This window comes from Lates calcarifer, linkage group LG16_LG22 (genome assembly GCF_001640805.2).
Source record: "Lates calcarifer isolate ASB-BC8 linkage group LG16_LG22, TLL_Latcal_v3, whole genome shotgun sequence".
In the NCBI taxonomy this organism is placed as follows: Eukaryota; Metazoa; Chordata; class Actinopteri; family Centropomidae; genus Lates; species Lates calcarifer.
Window position 1 is genome coordinate 4,373,320 of NC_066848.1, and position 27,908 is coordinate 4,401,227.

Genomic DNA, 27,908 nt, shown 5'->3' on the forward strand with positions numbered 1-27,908 from the left:
CTCGCTCTGGCTGTACACATGAAATGTTTTCAAGGGCAGAAATCAGATGGCATCTCAGATTAAGATGAATGTCACCCAAAAAATTATTTATTTGGTTATTTTTATCTTTCAGACTGAATAAGTAGCAATTATGAGCATGGCACCAAACATGACGATACAGCAGGGTATATTACATTAACACCTTTAGACATACAAATTAATAGTCTGTCAGGCTGCTAAAGGGCTTGCTAACTGTCTCTGACTCTTTTTTATGTCCCTTTTTTCACCTAATGTTTTGTTTATTAACACAATGTAGTTATTGCTTTTACACGATGTAGTTTATTGCTTTTAAAAAAATGGTGAATAATGATGATACAGAATGTCAGCTCTTCAGTTCACTTATAATATTTTGCAACGAGTCCTCCAACCTAAACGACCGTCGCTGGGTCACTGATCCCTATCCTCAGATATGACCCCGAGGAGTGTACCAGCACCAGGTGCATCGTACCTTTAAGATTCTAGAACAGTCATGGTTTGATTAGGTTTTGACACAAAAACTAATTCATTAGGTTTATGGAAAGGTCATGGTTGTCATTATGGGTACAGTAATAAACACTTGGTTTAGGCCATAGAAAGGCCATGGATAAAAGAAATAATATTGATAGGTTTCAAATATGAAACAAGTCCTGTGTTTTGTCAAATCATGCATCCACCCCAACCTCTTTCTAATACTGACATCGTTGCTGTATATGTCACTTAATTCTCTCCTTTGCTTGCGTCATTCTTACTAAGGAGTTGCCTGACAATAAAAGGGAACTATGGATTATAATAAGCTGCTTTCACAGGTGACCTGTGGTGTTGTTTTTTTACAAGAGGACAGTGTCATATTTGGTTAGTGATGAGCAATGAGAGAATGATTTAATAGAAGAAAAGTGAAGGAACAAAGTTGTCTCTTTGTTCCCCTGTGAAAAAAGATGAGGATTTGTTTTGTTCAATGATATTGTCTTGAATAGGTTTTAATCCTCTTACATTTTATCTTGTAGTTGACATATTGTTCTTTCTAACTTATTGACTCTGTTTTTTCATTGTCTTCCTTTATCGTAACTTATTTCTTGTGCACAAACTGGGAGTTGAATCCTAATGCCATACAGCCAGTTCTTGCCTCTGCTCTGAGATTATTTACAGTTTTTCACTGCAGGTTTTCTTCAGATTTTTCAGGCAAGCCTTTTCCTCTCCTTAAAACATACTGAGCACATCTCTTTCCTGTGTTTTGTTAATGCATTGGTTCCCGTGTGTTTTATCAAAGAGAATGCATAAGGAAGAGAGCTGACAGGTGTTGGGAGCCTTGGGAGCGTTTGTAGTTCTTTGTGTGGTTCAGAAGTGCACAACTGCACGTCTACTTCCAGGATATGTATAAATTCAGAAATGAATATTTATAATCGTCCCCATCTGCTTGGCACATATTTATGATTGGCATTGTTTGGTGTTACAACAGCAAACTGGGAACAGTGCAGTGCAGTGACCAATTGGCCAGCCTGCATTTATGCATATATATGAGAACATCAGGACAGCTATGAGACTCTCAAGACTGTAGTTTTACTGACTAATGTACACAAGTTACAAGACTTGCCCCCTCAACATTTTGTTATCAAAACCACAGCAGTCTTCCCACAGGCTCAGGTGAATGATTGTGTGCATTGGCAGACATGCCAGTATTTATGCTCTCCTACATAATTCTTTAATCATGGTGCTATTACCCCACACATACACCCAGTTTATGCCATTATTATCTCCCAAGGTCACAGCTAACGAGGGCTGACGCACTGTGCCTGGCCTGAGCTGATTGACTCACAATTTTAAACTGGCTCAATCTAGACCTACTCAGCAATTCAGGGGCAATGCAGCACCTTGCACAGGTTTATGAGAGAGATATATTAGCTCTAACACTGCAAGATTGTCTTGCTTTGATGCTGGAGATTGCCATAGAGGTATAAGATACTTTCTGGCCCAGCAAATGTTTTATTCCTTGGACTGGCAGTGACATTTGTGTTCTGGACTGAGAATTCACATTTACTTGCCAAGATTACTTTACTGGTTAGATTAGTATTGTGGAAAAAAGTGTGGCCTTGTTGTTGACCATACACCTAACATTTACCTAAATGATGTGCAGTTTTTGCAAGAAACAGGTGATTCCTCTTTGGGCATGTGTTTTGTTCTTATTTTTGTTATTTAATTTGTGATAGAGTAAGCATTTAGCAGCTGAATATCGGACACCTGATTTTGAATGTGCAGTCCTTGAGTTACACCCCCACCTTCCACATTTTCTCCTGTTCCAAGTTAATTAAAAATTATACAACATGTTAGCAATAAATCATTATGAAGTGGGCCTACTGAAGTAATCATTTCATGGGGTAATTTAGCAGATTAAACATTTCTTTCATTGTCAACCAGTGACCTTAATATCGTAAATGTCACACTCGCCTTTTATGAATGATGCCACAACTGTCAGGACTAGAGAACAGATTTAAATTGAAATCACCTATTACTGTAGCTATCTACCTTTTTCATTTCAAATACAGATGAATCTAGAAAGCCCAAAGATTTAGTCACCATGCTATATGCCGAATGGAGTGCCTGCCAGAGTAAATACAGGGATGAATCCTGTTTCATGCTTTGACTTTTTGCACACAGCTTGGAATGACAGATAACCTCCAAATCTCACTCAACCTAATATCTAATGTCACATCCATAAACCCCTGGTAATAACAATATGCATGGAATAAAATCTGGGGCTCTCTATCATTAAGGTCTTACACCCCTCACAGGAGAGCAAAGAGTGGGAGATGGAGATCATGGACCAAAGCAAATGTGTGTACAATCACTTTTAGATATGTCTAGTAAAATGCCAAAAGCAAACGTTTCACGAGATTTAATCTGTCAGATGTAAAAGACCAACAAGTCTGAAATGCAAAATTGCATAATTACCAAATTATGCTTTTAAGGTGTTGTATTTATGTATGTTTTTGTATGTGTGTGTATAGTGTTGGAAAGAGTTGGACACAGTGGGTGGAATGTACTCTTGATCTGGAGAGCATCAAACTCTCTGGAGCAACGCCAGAGGACACCAATCAATTTGGATATTGAGAAAGCACTTCATCTGATAATTTCCCTTACAGGAAGTTTTCTTTTTTATCTGGACTCAGTACAGCAAAGTCATTGAGCAATTAAAAGAACAAGCACACTACAGTATTTCCCATTCAGTGGTGCAGTGAGGAGGCTCTATTATGAAATTGGAGAGAAGTGATTTGAGATAAGTGTTCACATCAGATCGCTTTGGTTTAATCAAGACCATCACTCCACATTCCTGACGCAAGGATTTAATGGCTCCGCACCTGAGGCCAGTCCTTGGCTTTTCCAGAAGGAGGAAAAGTGTATGTGTTTGGCATAGAGCTCGGTCTGGCATAGTGGTGATGACCTACATGATGGTCTCCTACACAAGCATCAGCATGATCCACACGAAATACTAATCAGGCCTCTCTGAGTTGTTTTGTGCTTGTATTACATTATTGATAAAGATATGGTCTAGACAAACATACCATATCTTGCTCTGGTTTTCTCTTTTTTTCCTAAGAAAAGACATTTCTTGACTGACTTGAATTGTTTGGTTACATTATTTAATGCAGTAGAACATGAATCCTCCCTCCTATAAAGTGATGCAGTACATTTTTGCTCCAAAAACATGTGATGTATTTGGTGCAGAGAAAATGGTTTTCCAGTTTTAGCAACTAATTAATGCTTTATCAATATTCATGATGAACTCCACATTTAGAAAGCTGTAATTAGCTATATTATCCTCTGGCCATTTGTGAAAAAGTTATCCATATAGTTCAAGTCAAACCACAGCAACAACTCAGGTTTCTGACCAACCGCTATATTCTTATATAATAGATATTACCTAGAATGGAATCAGATATCATTCCAGAGCACATGACAGGACCACTTGAAACCACCACTCAGTCTGCATAGATAGAAAGAGCTGGATGGACAGTGTCATAATTCACAGGAGCCACCTGGTGATTCCCTCAGTCACCTTCCTGTTTCCTCTCAGCCAGCTGCTCCCTGTACTCCCAATCAATCTGCAGTGCCACTGTGCCTGCTGCAATTCACCATGACCTTGAATGGCACGTCCCCTCTCGTTCGTTTGGGACATTGGTGGGCTTTGGGTCCCTCCTCATTCCTCCTCATTTAGAGTTGCACCTGTGCTCAGACCAAGATAGCACCACTTTGCAGTGCAGCTCTGGGATTTGACTACATTTAATAAAAATCTCATATATACAGTTAGTAGCAGGCAGGTCCTGCACTGCTCTTTTTGTTACTTCTGCCTTGTGTTGCATATATTAACAATGTTTAAGTAAAAGTAAAATATTAAAAAGACAGTACCTACATGTTTTGGTGATACCCCTGCTTTCTCAGGTTTTAGTTACTGATTCTAATATTTTTTCTGCAGTAGATGGTAACATGGAAATTAAAACACATAATTGTGTTGTATGAGCCTTCATATGTCATAGTAATAATGATTATTTGGCTGTGAGATGAGCTTGGAGTACCATTTTATGCCTAAATTCTCTCTCTCTGAGTCTCTTTTCTTTTTTTGTTTTGTTTTTGTTTTTTTGTTTTTTTGTGGTCTAGGGGAGGTGGGGGATTTATTGTTCTGCTTGGTTGACCATAGACATGTATAGTCTGGGCCAGGCCAGGGTGGCAGAGTGGCTCCCTTCACAGCCCCAGTGTGACAGCGCTGTCTCTACATGAAGGTGACCCTCTCTCTGGATCCTCCACTCTGCCCAGCTTGCCTGTCAGGTCCTACAGGCAACATGGTCTATTAAGCACCTTAATGATGACCACATCTTCATGGACTCTCACAATAGACAATAGACTCTGTATATTTTCAATACTAAATGTATCTGAATGTATCAGTATGTTTTCTTGGTACCACCATCCTGGTACAAAAGAGTCTAACTTGTATCGAGCTACTGTCTGAGGGGAGATTTTGATTAGGCTTGGACGCTTGGTGAAATAAATCTCCTTTGGGATTTAAAGGTGGATATTTTGAACAGGCAATCCCTCAGAAGGCTTTTACACTCAATAAATCCACTAACGCCCCATTGTTTCAAAACACTGCTTTTACAGCCTCATGCTTTATATCCTGCACTGTAGTGTAAAAGTGACAGGACTACTTGAAGATGGCAAGAAGCCTTTGGGAGCACTCCTACCAACACTTTCACATCTGTTGATCCCGCATATCCCTGTACCTTCCATGAATAAAGGAAGTTTGCGACGTGACAAGGCAGACGTATTATGTACTCTCCCCTTGAGCTTGGCAAGAAGAGACCACAAGGTTCAGATGACTGCCACTGGGCTTGGTGTGTGTACTTTCTCAGAAGAGTGAAAATGTGGGGCTAGAGGATGAGATTAGGTCTCCTACGGCATCCTCACTGCAGTTTATCCTGTCATAATTACCTTCATGCAGTGTTTACATCCGGTGACCGCCAGGAGTCTGCAGCCTCCTGATTCTCAAACAGGGTGGATTAAGAACAGGTGGGGAACAGGGCAACATTGCCACCTTAATGATGTTGTAGTCGCAGAAATTTAAATATTTACACCACAACTGGTGAAATTTTTGTCTCTTGATACACAGTTTAATAGTACAATTAAACAGTAACAGTGAAATCCCATGTATTGCAGTTTTAAGAACAGTACTCTGTCCTATTGTATCTTCTGTGGCATCAGGTGAGAATTTTATGTAATTTCACAGAAAACCTCCAATAAACTTCCATGGTAACCTATTATTGTAGAACATCATTGACTTTATATTTTGCTAACACTCACAGGACACATTGGACAATGGCTAATATGATATAATATAGATTAAAGGCATAGGCCACAGGGTTAACAGCTAGGCAGCCACCATGTGTGTATTCACAGCAGTAGCTAAGCAAGCATTTCAAACAAATTGTGTTTATTTTTGATGATTAGCTTATAATATAATATAATATAATAAGAATCAACTTCAAAGTTGCTGAGGAGCAGCATGTGTCAGTGCTGATGAGACTTAAAAAATAAACCCAAACAAGCTTTTTTTAAGTATTTTTTCTTGTGGCATTCCTTGTCACCTTATATAAAATATGTCTGCATTACTGAATTCATATTCTGTCTGTAATGATAATGATTTCTGAGACATCTATGCTTTTATGTAGCTTCATATAGTTCTAGACAAGCAAGGCTAAAAGCTCATCAAAGAAAGATGCACTATACTGAAATGCATTCATATTGTCACCTTTCAAGAGCCTTTTCATATGGAGACAAAGAGATACAAGGCCCTTTGTTTTTGCTGTAGGTGTGAATATCATTAGATGTACTGTGAGTGCAATAAATGTGAGTAGGTGCAGTAGCCTTTGCCCATGAGACAATAAAACACATATGGAAATGAGCCGACAGCATGACTAATAGCTTGCAGTTTGAACCACGCGCCCATCTCAGCAAAATGCCTGTTCTCTCAAAGTGAGCCATTATACAGTTATCAATGAGCCTGCTTCCCCTTTGATCTCTCTTTTTAAGAGTTTAGGATTTTACCGCCAAAAAAAGAAGTACCTTAGAGAAGCTGTTGGTTTGCACGCCGTCTGCCGTTATGCCCAAAATGAGGATAAAACGAATACAAAGGAAGCTGTCACTCTCTGTGTCCCCTCTATCCCTAATCCTTCCACTCCTGAGTCTGTGCCTGCCACACCATCATCAGAGCTCAGATCAAAGTGTGAGAGAATGGCCCAAAGGTTTGCACAGAGGGAGAGCTGACCTCCTCAGAGCTTACTACGTCCTTGGACCAAAGTCCTTTTAAGGGCTAGACATATTCATTGAAAACTGATTCTGTGCAGTGTGCCTAAATTGAGCTTTACTTTGGATCTGCTATCTTGCTTTGTGGATATTCCCTTAGGCAGTCATCGTACCTATAGTGTCAGCTGTATAAAGACAATTTAGTCATCTCATTTGAAAGCCTGTACCCTTTTCTTAATACAGCCGGGATAAACTGAGGTTGGAAACATGCATTATTGTGTGTACAGTAAATGTATTTGTACTCATGCCAGTGGTGTACTGCAAGCTTAAATCTTTATTACTTAAAGCACATCAGACCAGTATATAGTGTAAATTGAAAAATAGTGTTTTCTCACGCTAATACGACACAGGCCTTGACCTCTCATCCTGCTACTGTTAATTAGTGTTGGTTGTTCTTACCTCTGGGCAAGCTCAGATTTATGGCTTTATGTTGTGCGGAGCTTTAAAGTGAAAGTACGCTGCTGGGTCCCAGTCTGCCCACGGACTGCATAGATAAACAGGCTTTCATACTCTGAACCGAAGTTCTTCTATACACGTGGATTCATTAATTGCAGATGTGTGTGCTGTGCTACACTGAAATACCTACAGTTTAGCAAGTAGACCTCAAATAAGCTAGTGAATTTGGACCTTAATTATGTGGCTATGTCCTAGTGTCAATCCAACTCTATGTGTGCATGTGTGTGTGTGTGTATATATATATATATATATATATATATATATATACACACATATATATATATATATATGTATGTGTGTGTGTGTGTGTGTGTGTGTGTGTGCGTGCGTGCATGCGTGTGTGTATATATATATGTATGTGTATATGTACGCGCACACATATATATATGTTAATACAATCCGTACTTTAAAAGGATACTTGGACATTTTGGGATTAATCGCTGATTTACAGAGCATATTACACAAGATCAATATCAGTTTCATCCCTGCACATTCAGTACAGAGATACATCAGTCACGTGTTTAGCCTACCCAAGCACAAACACTGGCAGCAGAGGGAAATAGCTGGCCTCCAACAGAAGTTAAAAAAAAATCCTTCCAGTTATCCAGGGTTCTAGTTATCCGTCTGCCTAGTTGCACCATTTTTTCTCATGCTCATTCATCTCACCTCAGACTACCTTGGCTCACAAACATGCGGCAGCCTGCCTTTTATTCCCCCACAACACTGCATCACAGGAGTTCACACAGGCTATGTATCACTGGAGTTGTGCAAATGGGATGAGCTATCATCAGTGTTGCGAAACTGAGTGCGATGGAGGCAATCACAGAGCACCCTGAGCTTCCGTTAACAAAGAGAGTTCATTAAGTCCATTAAATTCCCAGTTGACAAAAACATCCCAGGCTTCAAGTCTTGGAGTAATTATTCCTAAAGCGCAAGGCCGATGAAGAAATAAGAAGAAACAGACAATCTTCAACGCTACACTGTATGTTTTGCCTTACAGTATAGAGGAAAAATACAAACACGCACTATTCTAATTGGAAAATGTGTCCCTATGATTCAATAATAATTATGTACTTACCATGCTTCCAAGGGGTCACTGCTGCACCAGTGCAGAGTGCTCAATTCGATTTACAGTTAATGAGGTTGGGTCTCTTAACGAATGTTGGTTTTTATTTTGTATGTAGTGCTTTGGGAAATGTGGTTATGGCCTATTTTATCATCCCTTATGACTCTGTGCAGATCTCCCATCCACATTCATGTGGGTAATATTTTGCTTAGATTTTCCATTTTATATGAGAAGACCAACAAAAGTCCAACAAAAATATGTTATAGAATCGCTTAATTAGCTGTAATGTTAAGTTAGCAATTTTGTATAATTACTGCGGACCATTTTTATATGCAAACATCTTATTACTGTATCTGTTTTGCTAACAAAATATGACTTTGTCACTGCCAGTCAACCTTCAAAGGCTGTATAAAGCTGCAACTGTGGGAATGGCCTGGAGGCTATAAGGAGTCCATATCCATTGGGATTTCAGTGCTCATACCAAAGTCCTGATGCCAGTGAGGAGTACCCTTCAGTGACAGCCCTCCTCTGTTCTGGGTGACCATGGGACTCTAGCTAAGAATAATCTAAACTTTAACATCAGCTATATTAATTCCTGCCACCATGTTGACCACATGCTAATGCCCTCTCTCTGTTTTACCTTGATACCCTGACTCCATGGTAACAACTGCACAATAGCTCTTAGCCTTCTACAAGTACAACCAAAATATTAGCATACTCCTAACCACATTCATCAATAAACCTTTAATGCTATAAATAATGCAGGGCAACGAAGTAAAGGTTGATTTGAATCATCAATCATCCATGCTGTCTTTAGATGGCAGTGGTGTTTGTTTAGTAGCTCAGTTCAAACCACTTTGGTCAGGATGATAGCAAGGTTTTTGTCACTGAATACAACTTTAGTATGGCCAGGCCTTTATTTTTGAAGTTTTCCAGTGGCAGTCCTTAGTATGCAATATGCAGCAGTCATGATTTTCATCTCACACTGGACCTGCCACAAAGACAGGGGCCATGCAGCTAGTCACTTGTCCTCATATGTATGCCATTCTGTCACCTCAAAACTCCAAGTGGGGTTTTGACTTTGAAGGCCCTTTGATATGGTGCTTTTGAAATGCTGAAGGACGTCTTGAAAGGAAAAAAATGTTTAATTAGTAGCCTTACATTGGAAGGGTACCATAGGCTGGCTTTCACATTGCACGACCAGAAACCCCCTTTTTTCCTTTCTCTGATTGAATGTGCTGTTGAAGTTGATTTATGAATAGAAATTAAAGTAATGTCTCATGAAAAATGCTCCCTAATTATTATTTTACTTTCATTTAGATCAACCACTTGGGAATCTTTTACTCTTGTGGCACAAATCATGAGCTATATTTTAGGATTACTGATAATTCTAACCTCCAGCTCCGCATGCTGTTAATCTCTACAGAGACAGTTTGACATGGGTTATGGATATTTAAGAATCCATATGTGCCCTGGTTTTACTTTGCATAAACAGATATACAGTAAGGCTTGGCCTGTCTCTTTTTCTCCATTTTATCTTTTCAGAGGCCCTCTTACTTTGAGGTACCTCCTGAAGCAGCAGTTTGATAGATTCAGACAGAATCCTCCCATTCCTTGCTTTGATCATTTTCTTTATGCCCACCTGTAATTTAGGCCTCCAAAATGCAAATGACTTCTAATGCTACACACTATGCAAACATGCTCTACATTTCTTAAGCACTGGAATAATCACAGGCTTTAGAGGCCCTGAGGCGTATTGAATGATGTCTTCTACACTGCTGAGTGTCGATGTTCAAATATTCAAATCAAACATTTTGTTCAGAATTACCACAGATACATTTTTCCTTTATTTGCTGCTTCCTTTGCCTCCATCCATGTAATTAAATCAAAATGCCTCCTACAGTTTATAATGTCATGACTCTTGTGATAAATACAATAAAAATTTCATAAGACCGTTATAATCATGTCAGGGTGAGGATCTTAATCAAAAGTAAAGTTCAAGGCCTTAAAGGAAGCGGATGTTACATTACATAAATTGTCAAATAAAAGCTGGTATTCAAATAATAGTTGAGGCTGTGGTCTGTTGGAACAAATAAAAAAGAAATTACTTCTACTATAATGGCCCATGTGATAAATTTGGGATAATATACAGTTTTAATATAAGATATAAGATTTCCACCAATATGACAATGTAGTCATGTTGTACTTTTTTTTTTTTTTTGTAGTTTTCAACAGAAATATTGTTTGTGGTTAAAAAATGTTTGCAATAACAGCAAATTTCCACAGCAAATGGGAACAGGAAGACTTCTTACTAAAAGTATGATAAAATATAAATGTTAGACCGTAGAGTTCTCTGTCTAATAACAGCTTGTCTCAAATAAAGTCCCGGTTCTCCCTTCAGTTTGGGTAAATAAAGGCCCCAGCCACTATTACAGAAATAGTGTAGTGTGTAGTGTAGTGTAGTGTGTAGTGTATTTCATGATAATTCCTGATCAGACAACAAAACCACAGGTCTGTTATCCTGTCAGTCTGAGGCTCTTTCCACTCCACAGCCTTTCAGATCAGACCTGCACAGCAGTCTTCATTTCACCTACCACAAGCATGCTAATCTAATCAATAAGTTATGTTTTAAAAAACAGAAAATATCTGACTGGAAGTCTGCCTGCAGCTGTACATAGTAGTGGTTGAGCAGCAGGAATACATTTTGTTATTGAGTTTACCTGACATGTTCCCCGCCTTCTCATTTGAATTCTGTCAATCATGTGTGGGTCATGAAGAGGTCAGCCAGTTTGTCTCACCAATGTGAATTTCTTTCTTTTGTCTTTGCTTCTCTGTTGCTTAGTGGTCATTGATATAATTTCAACTGATACTGAGCAGGAGCCCTCATACATAAATATGAGCAGACGTCTGGTTCTGTGTGCCCTCGGTTCACAGTACTATCATTTTCATACCAGTCTAAATGCTCCCTCTTTAACACTGAGGGAATCAGTGTCACCAACAGACCTCTGTGGAAACTCGTGGTGATATGAATAATAAAAGAGACCAATTTCAAACTAGAAGTGGATGGTATTTATTCATTTAATGTATTGAAAGAATACAGTATATATATGTTTTGCAAGCACTGCACATTAGTATGTTGTAACTTTTAAGTTTTTAAAGTTCCATTCTAGTTACCAGTGAAATGAGCATATTATATTCAAAAAAGCTCCTTAGTGTACCTGTGCACTGTAGCTTTGGGTTTCAGGGTGAACTGTGCTCGATCAACCGTACAGCTGGTCATGGACCAATGAATCAAGCAGCCATCAGTTCAGTATCTGCTTGTATTTGCTCCACTGCTCTGCCCTATCCACAGGCTGCAGCATTTACACCTTTTTTCTGCCCATTCATCTCACCCCTGTCATGTGTTTGGCTGACGGACATGCTGCAGCCTGTTTTTTTTTTTTTTCCCTGAAACACTGCATCCATTGCATGCGCAGTTGGAGTCAGTACTGTGGCACTGAGTGCTATGTAGGCAATCATGGAGCAGCCTGAGCTTCATTATATCCAAAGAGATTAATTATTTCCATCTACAGTACTGTGTCTGTCTTTGGTCCAATCCTAGTGCATGTCCTTGTGGACTCACAAATTTGTGTTTCTGATAAGTCAGCAAAGGCTCAGTGCTGACCCACTGTAGGAGTGGCAAGTGCTTAAAGGCTCTCTTGTGAATGTTTTAAGCCATTTGTGGACACCTTTCTTATATCTACAGTCCTGCTGACTGCTTGACCAAATAAGCTGTAGTTTTTAACCTTTTTTTTTACATTGAAATGTTTCTTATTATTTGTCAAATTGTGCTAATATATCTCTAAGTTTATGTACATGCACAGAGGACTCTGATAATAATTTAAAATAACACATTTCCACATTGTATTTGGATTAGAGTAACTCAAAAGACCAAGTAAAGGTGGCTGACATATTTCAATATTAAATATCTTACTGTGAGATGATAACGTCTTACCCCTTCTTTTTTGAAGTTTGTTTTCATTGCTGCTACAGACTCACACTCTGTACAATAAATAGTTGTTGATGTGTTAATGGCAGCGAAAACATTGTGGTGAGCACAATGTACAATTTCAGTAGTCTGGATTGTCATTTCTCTCCCCACTGTTAGATGTTACCTAGTGTTGCTTAAAGAAAGGATTTACTTGGCGGCAGCACATTTTCCTACTTTATTGCAGACAAGACCCTAGAGGAGGACAAGAAGGTTGTGTTCTGGTTTATTCATAACAACAAGGATTCTCCAACAAAGAGAAGCAAAGGCATATGCAAACAGCTTAAACTATACAACCTGTTTTCCAGAGTGTCATGGCCAGTAAGTCACCTCCTGCATGTAATCACAGCCAGTGATGTTGAGTCCTTAATGGACACTCAGATATTATTGTGATAATAGTTACACTTCATCACAGCAGATATAAAAACGGGTGGTGAGACTCGGGCCATTAGGTTCCAGGTTTCTCACCCTCTGCATTTCTCCATCCTCCATTTAGCATAATGACACTCAAACAATCAGCGCTCACATTAGAATATGGAGTGTGGTATTATGCAGAATAAAAGGGTGTTAACGTGTCATATTTGAATATCCTGATCTGTAACCATGACATGCTCATCCCAGCAGCAGCAGGTAGCTGATTCAGACAGCGAGACCAGGCATGACCTACATGCTTAAAGAATTACAGCAGTCAACAAAGAGGATTGTCTTGGATTCATGTTCTGATACTCTGATGTGAGCCCACACTGTGGCAACAGTGGTGAATAATAACATACTTCTGGTTGCATTTGCACAAGGTCTCCCCTCGCTGCTGTGATTTATAAGCATAGCTTCCATCTGCAAACAGACTAGGAGGCTTCAAGCTACGGGGGCAGCACCCCGGGTCCAGTGCTATTTACTCAGCCAGCCGAGACGAGGTGCTCCCCCGGCAGGATCCTGCAGTCACTGTGCCCATGCATGGTTTTCTTACCTTTACCTGAGTGCTCATGGCTACTCTGTGGCTGCTGCAGCATGGGAGGGTGACAGCTACAACAGGACAGCCACATTTTGCCACAGGTTGAGCCATCTTTACTGTGTCATTTCCTGCTGCTTAACAAATGACTGAAAGCTGCAGGCTATCATGCTCTCAGTGGAACAACAGTGAATTAGTTTTATGAGCACTGTCTTTGCAAAAATCTAGTCACACTTTGAAGTTGATAAATCATTGTTTTAATGAGATGTGTATATCAATTTGAAAAATTCAAATCCACTGTCATATGTAAATATTGCTGTAAATGCATATGAATTATAATTAACATCCTGTTAATTAAAACAGAGCATTAATGTAACATAAGTATAGTCTTTCTGACAATAAACACTGTAGCCACTGTTGCTGTATTTAATATACTGTGAGCCAAATAAGAGAGCAGAGATGCTGAGAGGAAAGGTGCTCCACTTTAAAGCTATGTGATAGATTAGGGAGGAGCTCCAGCAACAGAATAATTTCCCTGGTGACCAATTTTCGAACACTCCCTAAGCAAAGAAAATCAGCAACAAGCCAACATGTCAGGCACAGCCGCATGCCAGGGTGCAGCCGGACATGCTGACTCACTTCTAATGAGCAGCCAGAGATAGAAATAATAACCTAAACTAGGAATCATAGGTCATGACTGCAAATATACTGCTGACTGTCCTAATTAACACCAGACCTAGTTCAATGTAAGCAGATGTACAGGTATGTACACTAACAACTATCAAAATAGCTTCTACGGTGGGCCAGTGTTGATGAGGTAGTTGCTTTACTGGGCTTACAGTGTTGTGAGCAGTGGCAACTTTTGAAATTTACTGTAGCTTTTTATTATATTCACTTGGAGTATTCCTGGCTTACGTGCTGCACTAACAAATTATAGGACACTGATAATCATTTGTCTTCTGTCTCTAAAAGAGCTACATTTCTATTTGATAATAAACAGTTCCAGTGACCATCTGACCATCAGTACTCATATCCTCTGCATGTGAATAATTGCATTTCATAAGCAGCTGCTATAAGTGCTATAGTTCTCCCCATGCTCTCAGTAGGAAAGTTTTATATTTAATATCTAAAGATTTTAATGATTAACAAAACTTGAAGCTTATGAATAATATTGAGCATGTTAATATTTACAGATATTGATTAGCAATAAGATTTATGCTTTGTTGCTTTCTTTGTAGCTGATTTTATGAAAAGGAGATGCACCTGCCAAGATGCTCTCCAGGCTTTACAGTTTTATTGGATATATATGTCTCTTCACTTTTTGCAATAACCGTCCTTTAAACAAGTAAGTGACATCTTCATGTGTCACAAAAATATCAGATCTTTACAGCAACCCGTTAAGTGATTACCTGATGCATTTTTACACCAGAAAGATCGATACTCCTTAATGGATCAGCCAGGGAACTAATAAAAAAGATTTTAATTGATTATGCTGATGGTACGTCATTGCCACAGTCTGAGATGTGTTAAGGTTTAGTCACAATAAGAGCAGAAGTTCAAGTGGAATAGAATGACATCGTGGCCTTTCAGCTGAGAGAGGATAACAAGGCTTCTGGCTCAGGATCAGTTTGGCAGCTGAGACTGGCTGGAGGCACTGACAGGAAATAATGCTCATCTTGTCTGAAGATTAAATTCATTTTACTTTCTCCTTATTACTACACAGTTTTAAATAGATTCCTCTTGCTAAAGAAAATTTTGCCTCCTATTTGTATTGACCGATTGACTATTTGTGTTGCCAAATGTAACTGGCATAAGTTGGACAGTACCTAAAAAGTATTGAGATTTTCTCTTATCTAAATGCCAGTATGCTGCTAATAAGTCAATGGATTATAAGTATACCTATATGAAGCACTGCATTTCATTTATACAGTTGTTTACATCCTCTGGGAGTTCAAAGACAAATTATGTCTAACATCAGCTTTGCACAGCTATCATTTCTGTTTGATATTATTGGTCTGTTTTGGATATTTGGCCATTTTGTGTGTAAGTGCCATGGGCAGAGCTTGGCACAGGACTAAAAATGGCCATGCTTTTCCACGCTTCATCATCTGTGGTTTGTGTCAGACCCAGACAGTCATCTGGAAAGGTCAGAGCTTCAGTAAAAGATTTAAATCACCCCACAGAAGAAAGATTCACCTTGACAGCCGGAACCGGAAAACTGGTAAATAAGAATACAAACAGAGACTCATTCCTCTTCGCTTAAAGCAAGGACAAACCAGCCATTGCATTTCAAAGCAGGAGTCATAGGTTGCTTTTAAGAAAAAAGTCTGTATATTTATCAGTCTTCAATCAACAAATTATTTAATTTCTTAATATGTGAATTTTGTTTATTTCTTCTGTCAGTTGAAAAGATTAGAGCCACACAAGATTAGAACCCTGACTACTTGTTTGTATAATTATATGAGGTGACATGTATTTGCTGTCTTTCTCTTTCAGATCTATTAATTGTGTTTTTAGTTCTAAAATGAAGTGATCTTGGCACAGCTGCTAGCAACAGCATGTTTCTAAATACAACTTGACAGGGTCAGTGTGGCAAAACAAACTGTTGGGCTTAGTTTTGGCGCTGGCAGAATCTGACATATGGGTGTTATTTTTTGATGAATCTCTGTATCGTTTTGTTGTTCTATATTCATCCAGTTGTGAGCTGCTGCTGGAAATGTTTTCTGTTTTTTTTTAAATTTGTCATCTTATTATATTAATGTTGTGGCCACGCCTTTTGATGAATGCAGGAGCTAAAGCACGTATTCAGCTGCTTTTGAGGACAAATGGGACCTTTGAAAAAATCCTTTCTCTTTACTGTTTATTAATATACTTAAAAAGATGAATGTGAAATAGGGAAGCTTACAGCGAGGCCTATGTATCATAATATATTTGCTCACAGAAGTAAAGAATAATGAAACTATTTTCAGCAATAAAGCCATGCTTGAATAATATGTCTGCTGCAAAGTGCTACAAAGCAAGGACTATTACAAGGTGGTTACTTTTTATAATCTTTTCGGAAAAGACAGCCATAAATATGTGTAGGTTTTTGCTCTTTAGCTCATGAAAATATTTAGAATATTTATTCGGATTCTCCACATGTCTGTTTTGTTAAGTGTATGTGTGTCCCTGGGCTTTGGTGGTTGGTGGGATATTATTGATTTCTGCTATTGATCCAAATGTAGCAGCAATGACTCTGTGATTTTGTGTTTAGTTGTTTCATCATGTGAATCAAATACACTGAAAAGCCCCCCACTGCAATGTCCTTGTTGCTACTGAGACACAGCTGTTGGCAGTTTGCATCAACTTTACACAGAATGAAGTCTGTCTATCTAGCTATCTAAATTCATTAAATTAAAGACATGTATCAGTGGGCTGAAACAAAATCTGATAAGTAGAGTAGCCTCAGTCCTTGGGTAAGTTCTATAAACATCAGTGGAGAAGAAGACTGTGTAAGTTTGGGCTGTAGGCGACAGACAGGATCAATCGGCTTCATTTGAATATTCATGTGCTGGAGATTATTAAGCAGCAAGCTTTATGTGCACCTATGAATTCACATGAGTCTGATCCACTGTTCCCTCAGGCAACATATGCAAACTACAACTGTTATGGACATCAAGTACGGCCATTAAGTACTAATAGGCCATCTCGTTTATTGGGGTAACAGTACACGATTGAATTTTGTCCAGCAGCCTCCTTAATACAGCAGTGTGATGATGCTAATCTATCTAATGTGTGTGTAAATAGGGGTGTTCAAGGCTAGGATGGATTTAATATGTCTCTTATTGGAAGTCAGCAGAAAAATACACAGTATACTGTATATGTGTGTTTGTGTTTCTGCATTGTGCATGAGAGCTGGAATGTGGTTTATAATACAGTTGTGCATTAGCATCGCAGGGATTTGGGCAAACAGTACTGTAAATTGGTCCCCTCAGGAATGAACAAGTGAAGCAGTAGAGATAAACAACAAACACACAAAGGTAAAGAGTAGGTGTCCTACATTGTGTACAGTTTAACGCAGATGTATGCAATCATACAATATTAACTTTTAGCTGCTGATGTTTGAATTTTTCAGCTGTGGATTTTATCATATTTAGTTAAGTGGTGTGTGTTTTACAGTGAAAGGAAATGAAATAACAGACTGACAAAAAGGCAGAGAGGGGAGATCGCAGTTGCAATTTATTTTGCACTCCTCAGCACACAGTTCTTTCTTAATGAGACTTGTAGAAGTTAATATTGTTTTGTCACATTTTACTTGGGATCGTGCTTTGACTGTTGATCTCTCTCTTTTCTTTGCACAGGCCTTCCCATGTATATCCACAGGCATCTACGGTAAGATTAATTTCTCCTATCTGATTTAATTTACTTGATTCTTGTATGTTTTGCTTTTCAGGTCATACAGATGATTTTCAGATGTATAGATCATAAATATGTGTTTTATTTACATTTGTCACTGGACACATGCTTCATGCTACAAACTCATTTCAATAGGTTCAAAATTCTGCATCAAGGGAAGGGTATACACAAAATAATGTAACTACTATATTTACAAAGCTTTGACTTTGAAGAAGAGTACATTATGGAGAAACATGCCAACAAGTTCACCTTATACCATGTTGCACAAAGACACAACCTAGTATAAGGTGAGCAGAATGTAGACCCTGAACAATGCTTGCTCTCCCTTATGGGACCAGGCCTGATATGCAGCAAGGCATCGCTGGCGAAGAGCTGGTGTGCTCATTAGACTTAAACAAAGTCACATTGAAAGCATGCCAAACTTGTTGATGTCAACAACTTTGAAGTTTTGATGGCAAAAGATGTGAGATGCAGGGAAACTACTGGATTATATAGAAAATCTGCAATCCCCCTGCTGAGAAGAAATAATTATTTTTTTCACTGTTCTGACATATAGCACTTAGTATAGTATATGCCATGGACTGAATTTGCACACAAGTTTTAATAATTACAGTGGGTGCCAAATATGTAAGGATTAATTAACATGTCAGCTTCCATTGGCTGTCACTGACAAGAAGTCAGCACGAGTACAGTTCCATGAAAGATGTCACAACTCTGGTAAACTTATGATTAATTTAAAATTACCAAGTTGCTTATTTTGTTTACCATGGTTCTTTTACAGGTGTTAATGCAAGGGCTAGTGTAAGCCAGTAATGGTTAAACATGATCAGAGATCTGTAATTGTTTGGGCAGTCTTCATGAGAGTCATTAAGTGCTCTGATCGCTCTCTGTGACCATATAACAGCCAAGAAAATTAAGAGTATATTACAAGACCAGGTGCTCTCTATGGTGCAAACAGTGTTCCCTCAAGATGATCCCATATGCCCATATGCGTGTACAGGGATGATAATGCCCCTGTGCACAATGTAAAACAAAATCAAAAGCGTTTTCTTAAACACCAACATGGTTTCATGACCCTTCCATGGCCTCCCCAGTGACTAGAACTTAACATTAAACCTTTATGTGGTCTCCATCATTGCTCAAAAAGATGGAGACTTTGCTCCAGAAAAGATGGTGTAATCTGTCTCTCAGAACAGATTCAAGACGTTTGAATCTTCCAGATTGGGTGTTTTGTCCACCATGTGTATGTTTCTTAGCCATATTTTCTGTTGCTGTAGATTCTTTTAGCACAGTATATCACAGACACAAAATTTTGTGATATCTTTCACTCATTGTTTAGGTTGTGTTCTATATGGAGTTGGCAACCTTTTCAAGTTGTAATACCTCAGGGTTAATTTCCTAAACCTACTGTAAATTAGTCATGGCTGCAAAGCTTTGCATCACTGCATTTTTTCAGTTTAACTGGGTACTTGGTAGTGTAAATAAGCACAGCCACAATTGAGTTATTTAAATGCACTGCCACTAATTAAGAACTGGTGCTGGGCCGTTTAACTGTACATGCAGACATTTGCAGCTGAACTGCACGCTGTAAGTGATTTTCATTAGATTTTTCCAATTACCATGCATTGCATACAGCTCTGCTTCCAGGAGTTGCATCTTCTGGCTGGAAAATAGTACTATACCTTATTTCTGTCATGTAACTAGCCAGTCACTGCCCGACATGAAACAAAACCTCTTTAGTCTCAAAGTCTCTTTATAAAAAACAGGTGAAAATCAGTGGCAGTTGAACCTGACTTGTGTGCTGCTTATATTTGCAAATGTATATAAAATGTAGGTTATTGACTTATCACAAATTCCCAGACTATTAATGCACAGATGGAACATGGAAACACACACTGCTAACACATAACTCAGTACCAGCAGCAAATATAAAATTAAACATATGCCAGACATCTGGTGTAAAAATCCATTATGTTAAATTTCTGTTATGTATCTAGGATGAATTTTACTAATTTGTGTATGCATAATTTAAAAAATGTAATAATCTATCAGCCACAGGGAAGCATCTAAAAAAGCTCCTTTGTATACATGTGAATTACTAATCACCTTAGATATATTTTCCTCTGAAAAGTCCATTTCCATCCAAAACCATCACTCTTCCTCCTTTATCAACCCTGTATTATGACTGCCATTATAACTGGCAGCTGTCACCAAGTTGCACACTGAAATATTAAACATCTCAACATACAATTACTGATTAGAATGCACTAATTATAGAGCCTGACTGTTGCTGTGCTCATTAAACTGGCTATAAACACACACTAACTGAGTGATTTCCCATAACTAGGTTTTTTTTTTCTTCCTCACCAGAATCTGAGCAAAAAGCATCCACCACATGACTAAATTTCACTGTACTGATCCGACTCACTGAATTAAAGAAATAAATAGCTAATTATGGTGCAGTAGTTATTTTTATTATGGAGTCCAATAAGCTGCCCATTTATTCAACAGCATTTGAAAAACACACAGCTGCAGATCTATACGCAAACTCCCAGTCAACACAGTTAAACTGCCCTGCATGTGAATGGGTACGAAACAGTCCAAGTGGCTGTGCATCCTGATATACAGCATAGCATACACTTGTTAGTGAAGCCCAGTGTGTGTAGTAAAAAGAGCCTTTGTGCTTATAAATCACTGGATGTTTATAATTACGCGCTCTGTGCTGGATAGAACATTTCCCTCTTGGGATATTGAACATTTTCCAGCCATCACTTCTGTGATTCGCACAGTTTACTGCACAACAACGCCTCATCATGTCCTCTCACCATCTCTCTCTGCAATATTGTCTGTTTTCTGCCACCTGTCTATACACGCATCTCAAATTGCTATCACCGAAGTGTTAATGACAAGAACGTCTAAAACCATTGTTTCTTTTTTACTCTTTTTCTCTCATTTTCTCTCCCTTCTCTCTCCTTCCCTTGTGTGTTCTTTCACTGCAAAATTTACAGTTTGTGATAAGTTCAGCAGTCATCTCTGTAAAAATGTATTCCCTTCTCTCACATTTTCCTTTCTTAGATAGGAATTTCCTACAGGACATTCTGGATTAATCTGAATGTGTATTATGTTGTATTAACATTTTTCTGTTCTGTTTTTTTTATTTTGCCAGCACACATCTTCAGTGTGACCCCACAGTAATTAAGAAACTCCTTAGTAACTCATTAGTGACCAAAAATTGCTGCAGATCCTCAATAAACTGGTTAGTCCCTGACTCTTTAGTCCCTGACTAAAGACTTAAATAAAAATGTGTTGGTTGGCAGTGACAACACTATTACAGGTTGAATTAAAGAGATAAAATTAAGAATATCAGGTGATGGTTTCATACAGGCCTATTTTCAAAGTGGGTTTGTGGCATTTTGGAGTAAAACAGCTCTATTGTAGTGACACAAAGGCAGCCGAAATCACTGTTTGTACTGTGGGTCACTGTTTGTACTGTACGCTGCTGACGAGTGCACTGTTTATTGCTGTTCACTGTGGTGCTGTGTACTGCATTGCTAGTGGGAACCTGTCATAGCACTCCACCAGCATCCCGTCACATCAAAGGGATAGGCTGTGCAGAGCCAAGCATGCAGTGGAGGGGGGTGGGGGGTGAGAATTAAACAGCCTGTTCAATAAATAAACAGCTTAGCGCTTCCCATAACTGCATCTCCACAGAACAATACAGCTGATTAAGACCGAAGATCTTCACACAGCAGAGGGCAAATAGAGGAGGGACTTTCAAAGGAACTACAGTATAGTACAGGGCTATGATGTTATTCTGTATGACTCCTCCCTGTGCCCCCTGAGTACTGCCATGTTCTGAAAGGGGCCCTGCTCTCTTGTCAGGCATTCTGACATTTTCTGTACATTTTAGATAACCTTTAAGGTCAGCTTCCATTTCAGCATGTAAACAAAAGCTTTTTAGTATGAAAGGCACATCTTCCCAATCTCTCTCTTGTTACATCCCTCTCTCTCTATCTGTCTTTCTGTGTGTGTCTCTCTATCTCTTTGTCTCTGTAGAATCCACATAGATATAGCCTTAGAGTTAAGTTTTGTATGTGTGTGCGTGGTCTGCACCAAGGTACTATACTCATGCACATGTGCTTGACCCATTTCCACACTTGTAATGCGGTAGGAAAACAAATTCTGTGCCCCCAACATTGTGACAGAGAGGAATCAGGAACAAGTTATCCAAGGCCTTTGTGGAGAGAAAAACAGATTTGTCAGGGAAGCTAATGCTAATTGACACTCTCTCTCACGCCTCCATATTCCAGGAGACTCAGTCACCATTGACAGATGATGGCAGAGCAGGGAGGTTGGGTGTAGCAGGGGTGCGCGGGGGGTACCTTAGACGCTTGGAAAGAAAAATGAGGGCTCACACTGCGCTGACAGTCCAATCCCTCAGTCCGGCCCATTAGCCACAACAGAATTTCTGCACGGATAGTGTGTCAGAGGTACCACCCATAAACAAACTGGTGCCCACCGTGGGCCATGAGGTCACCCAGCATGGTAGAGGTTATTAAGTGCTGCTCCTGTTTGCACATCAATCACAACCATGCGACCCAGGTTTAAATGGATTATTCCTTCCAAGGAGGAGACACTTCTCAATGTCTCACAAGATCAGTGCCAAGAGTCCAACTACCTCGACTTAGAGAGGTCACTTTCTCTTTTTGTATCCCTTTCTTTCTTGTCTTCCCTCCCAAACATTCTCTTGTCTCTGGTAGTCCTTTTTCTCCCTCACACGTCTTTCTTAGACTAGACACTGACTTGCATGCTCACACACAGGCAGAGATACTTGCTCAAGCAAGAACACATACATACATAAAAATCCCATTTTATGATGCATTGTGGACAATTTAGCCTTGTAGAGATCACATCTAAGCTAGAAAGAGCACTTTCAAAAAAGCATTGTAATGAGCTGTACAGTTTAGAAGGCATCTGCTGAGATCAATCTTAGCATGGAGCAGAGGGCTCACTGGCACGATGCAAAAGCAAGGGCATGAACATTAAGTCTACTATTTACCTGACAGATGCCATCGAACACATGCAGTTATAACCCTATCATAACAATCAGAGGCCCTCAACATAGCAATGCTGCTGCTCCTCTAAGGACAAATATCGCCCTGTTCACTGCTCACCCTCCACCTTTGGCTCATCTGTCTCTGTGACGGATCTGAGGATTGTTGACAGAGGAGTTTTAGCACTGACTGGTGGCTGTGGGAGATATGCGGATGTAATCCACCCAGGCTTTACTGGTATGTCCACACTGCCATTCTACTGCACTGTCCAGATCAAAGGTGTCAAGCAGCTAAGAATTTTTTCCTTCAGCCAGCATCATGCTCTGGCTCTCTTCATCGCTGTCTGGGATTAGGAAGGTTGGAGACATCCATGGCACCTTATCTCTCTACAGTGATGGCTTCCTGCTAGCTAGCCAGAGATGGCCTGGGCAAGTTCCCGCTTCTCTTAAAACCTAGGGTTTACTATGGGGAGCTTAGCCCAGCTGGGTTGGGAATTTCAAGGTACATAGGAACAACGTGCTGTATCAGTGGGCAGCAGTGTGTGTGCTCAGAGAGTACAGGAGCTTTGTAGCCCATTTAACTGAGTCACACAGTGTGCATTGTACTCAACACTAGCCTTGCTCTACCATTTTCATGGATGATAAGCCAAATGTAAAAATACTTCCCACCCACAGGACAATAGATTTAGGCCTTTGAGAAACTTGGTTGAGCATTAAACTTTTGCATATCATACACTCCTCAGAATGTTTTTAAAAAGTGAAATGTCAGGTGTTAATTTTAGCATGTAGGACAAAGCATGGCATCACCTATATGGAATGTTTCCAAGGAAGGTCATCATCTGTTGTGCCACGGAGGCTGCTCTCTTTCTTCCTGCCTCTTTTTCTGCCTGTCTTCCTCTCATAGCACCCTCCCATCCCTCTTTGTCTCTGTCTCCTTCTGTGGGCTGCAAAGTCGGTCATGGTCACAGCCCTGCCTTGTCCCAGTGTTGGTGTAGAGAGGAGCTGTGGGCCATTTGACACCCACGCTTTGGCGTCTAGAGTCCTGGGGCACTACTCTGTCCTCCACCCCGGGTCACTTCACCTCTCCTCTGGGCCCTGATGGGGTGACAACCCTCTTCCACCCTCCCTTTCCAGATGAACACATAGCACTGTTGCCCTCAACTAGAGCAGCCCTCAGCTGAGCTACACTTAATGATTTCCTCCTGCTGCCCAAACCACAATCATCTAATCTACTTTGTATTATAATGCATTTAAATGATTCCACCCTGCCTGTCTATTATAACAGTGGTCTTTAGGGCAGCAGTCAGACTGTTTGTGCCCTATACACATTAATTTTCAGATGAAAAAAAAAAACACTACACAAAAAATATTTCTTTACTAAAGAAATTCAAAGACATTTCTGAACAGCATGGTAAATAAAATACTATGTATTCAGAAACAGATAAATGTTGGCATATTATGTTTTTTTATGTTGTTGTTTTTTCCATAGTAGCTTTCCTATGTTTACTGTGCCTTTTCAGGAACTGGTGTCAGATACCTCAGCCTCAGGCTGTATGCTACTTCAAAGAAGACAGCTCATCAAAATGAATGACATGTGTTGAGTCATGAACTTGACCAACTACAACTGAGGGGAGGGAAAGTAGGACCAACAATACAATTCTTGCCTCAAGGGGAGAAGAGCTGTACTTTGTATCAAGAATTCAGTCAGCATCTGTTTATCAAACCTAGGCCTTAACAAAAAATCAGTATGCTTAAAAAACTGTAGAAATGATAATGCCCTAAAATAACAGCAGGTTGTGGTATCCTCCACACAATATAAGCCCACTCAGGAAAAATAAAACTGGTGTGGTCTGCAGTATGTGCCTACCCATATATTTGCAAACAAAGAATGGGAATGCATCATAGTGCAGACATGTATTCAACTTGTTGACTTACTTCTACTTGCTTTATCAGGTGATGCAGCTACTTCTCACTCCTTCTCACCAGAGAAAAACACCTTAGCTACACAAGTTTGTTTTGAAAGTTAACTCTGTAAATTTAGGATATGAAAGAGTTGCCATGTTGGCAAAAGAGAGCAATGGGCTTGCTTCTTCTTAAAGCAAAAATTCCCCCTAAGGCAGAGTGCACATTTATATTATTTTTCCTACGTTCCAGTTCAGTGGATATTTTTGAACATGGACTTTCCAACTCTCACAGAGCTGAGACAGTGTTGTCTGTGATGTAAACTGGGAGCTGTTTCATTATGAGCTGAATATCTATGTGTATTTTTAAGCTTTAACATCTAAAGCAGTGGCTTTCCTCTGGTTTCTAGGTTCATGTAAAATACATAAAACCATATTCCTTAAAAGTCACTCAGGGTCCTATACACGTGTTCATAAAGGTGTTTTGCATATCACTAAGAGAGGGGCCAGAGACTGTGTCTCTCGGTTGCATCAGAGATTAGAGAGGGCTCTCTTTTTCTTCATATTAACAAAGGTCCTACATGCCCAAGATCATAGGAATAAAATATGTGAATTCTGTTTTAAGATGAATCTTCCCTTTGGCATAACTCACTGTGCTGACGTTGAGACATGGATGAAAATGTACCTTTCATTTAAAAGGAAATTAAACCAAGTCATCTTTCTCTACAATATGATCATGCTTTTTAATTGTGGCTTAAAATGAGTCAAAGGGATGAAATGATTGAAAGACCACTATCTAAAAAGACCTGGCTTGTGGTCTTCTCAGGTCAGATTCAGTGATTATCTAACTTAATTCTCTGTGGTCACAAAATCCAAATTTGTTTTGGTGACTGAACCCATAACTGCTATTGCCGTCATCTTCACTGGATGTACTGGCAAATGTTATGTAAGCATGTTGTGCCACTGTAAGTCTTTGTTCACATGGTACAAGCCATAGTCTCTCTCCACTCTGTCTCTCTGGATACTGTGCTCTGCCTGGTGATGAAGTAGAGGAGCCTTCAGCAGAAATAACACTGCACCACCTGAGTCCTCATCAGCGGCGCTGCGCTGCACATATCCCATCAGTGCACCTCACTAAGACAAATCTCCCTGAGCCGGCCATATTCCCAGCATAAGAGAGAGCGAGAGAGCAGTGCAGGGACCCTGGAGGGCCCACCATCACTGCGCCTGACGCCAGCTCTCCACCTCCTGACAGATTAGCTTTCACTGAACCCTCCACACAGCAAATGGAGCAAAAGAGAATGAGGAGGGGGTGTTGAGGGCAGGAGATGTAGAAGTAAAAGACTGAACTTTTTCATGTTGTGTGTTCTTGAGCATATAAAAGTGTAGGCTCACTCAGTCCTTTTCTGAAGATTATTTTTTGAACACCTGTAAGTGGACTGTGTCAGCTGTACTACCAGCAGTGCTGTGGAGGTGATGATCGAGGGTATTTTATTGTATCTGTTTTTCAGCATACTTGGCCAAGCTGACAGGGACGGAGAGGCACAGACAGATGTTAAGAGAGGCAAAGGTAGATGATACTGTGAAGGAGACAAATGATGAGAGAGAGCTGCCGATGCACTTGAGCTGCTGCTGTTGACCTTGGGCCATTAATGTTGCCGTCGAGCAGAGTTCTTCTGGCAGGCTGCCCCCAGCTGCACTGACCCCCTTTTCCAGCTTTCCATCTAACTCTTTCTTTTCTTTTGTTTACATCTATCATTTTACTTTTCCTGTTGTCTTTTTTGCTGGTTCTGTAGTTCACCTCTTTTCACCTCTCTCCCTCTCAGATCTGCTATGATTAATAGGTATAGCTCTCAAATCAATAGAGCATTTGTAGAAACTCTACACTGAATAGATTAAATGTACTCAATGCCATCTAACCACCGCTGGTGACCAGAATGTCCTATTATTATGATTAAGACCCTTTTTTTAGCCTGAAAATAAATGTGCCTCTCTTCATCCCTCTTAATCAAAATCAGATTTATTGGACAAGTATGTTTACACACCCAAGGACTTTGGTTGTGGTTGTTGGTGACTCTCAAGCACCACGGACAGTGTACATCATAACAATACACAAGTACAACTATATAAAAGACAGATAATATACAAAAAGTGTAAGTGTGTGACCAATTTGTGTGCATCATGTATGGGAATGAAATTTAGATGTATGGGTATTTGCACAATACAGCATTTATATATATGAAGCAGGATATAATACCTGTCTGAGGAACAAAGAGTAGCTATGGCATAGCAGATAATACCATGCAGTTATTTATTAGTGTGCTTGCATGAGGAAAGACAGTGTAATGACAACACATGTCCTTACTTCTTTAACAATTTACTTCATTTGTTTATGTGCTTACTTTTGTGACACCTGCCATTGTGCTTGCTACCTCTTAACAGCTGGTCCTATCTCTCTGTATCTATTTTTCCTCTTCCGCACATCTGTTTGCCTATGTTACTTGATGTGTGAGTTGGAGTGTTGGTACACCTGCGTATGTGTGCAAACGGATTTTAAAACGGAAACATCACCAGACAAAGTGATATCACTGAAAAGGTTAAGTGTGTTTGGGAGACAAGAGGAGTCGGGTGACCTGCAAACTGATTTGGCATGCTGGATTAGGTTCTGAACACACAGCTCTTGGGGCAGCTTTTAAGGGGCAGGAGCCGTGAACAGGCCGTGCACTGTCTGCAGACACTGCCTAACAGAGCCATAGGAGCAGACTGGCTGTCACTGCCGGCTGGTATGCAGCTCACATCTCGCTTCACCTAGGGCTTGAACAGGAGCTCAACTCAGCCCCTCTCCTCAGTGTAACTCAGCCACTCCTGTCAGGTTGAAAAGGAGGAGGAGAAGAAAAACAGAAAAAGAGAGACATCAACAGTTGTCAGATAGGTGAGAGTGGTGAAGATGAAGCTACATACAGTATATCTTAACTGTCAAGGCAGTTGATTTAAAGCATTTACAGAGTAGTTATTTAGTGGCCTTGACAGCAGGTGGTCTAAAATGAAAGAATTGAGGAAATGTAAGGCTACGTCTTTGTGGCTTTTCATTTTTCTTTACATCTGACTTAAAGGGTAGAGGTTGTTGCAGTGCTTGTAAGCCTGTTTCATAGGTCATAGAATGTTATAGTTGTGGCAATGACCCAGGAAAAGAA

The 27,908-nt window shown here is 39.7% G+C and overlaps 1 protein-coding gene across 3 annotated transcripts in view; it reads left to right on the plus strand.

Moving 5' to 3' along the window:
• The window catches only part of macrod2 (mono-ADP ribosylhydrolase 2), a 380,118-nt gene that overhangs the window by 262,282 nt on the left and 89,928 nt on the right, over nucleotides 1-27,908 (plus strand). For all 3 annotated transcript variants that reach the window (XM_018667034.2, XM_018667033.2, XM_018667035.2), the window contains exon 7: nucleotides 17,706-17,736. In XM_018667034.2, coding sequence (XP_018522550.1) covers nucleotides 17,706-17,736 — 31 coding nt within the window. The remainder of the gene's footprint in view (nucleotides 1-17,705; nucleotides 17,737-27,908) is intronic.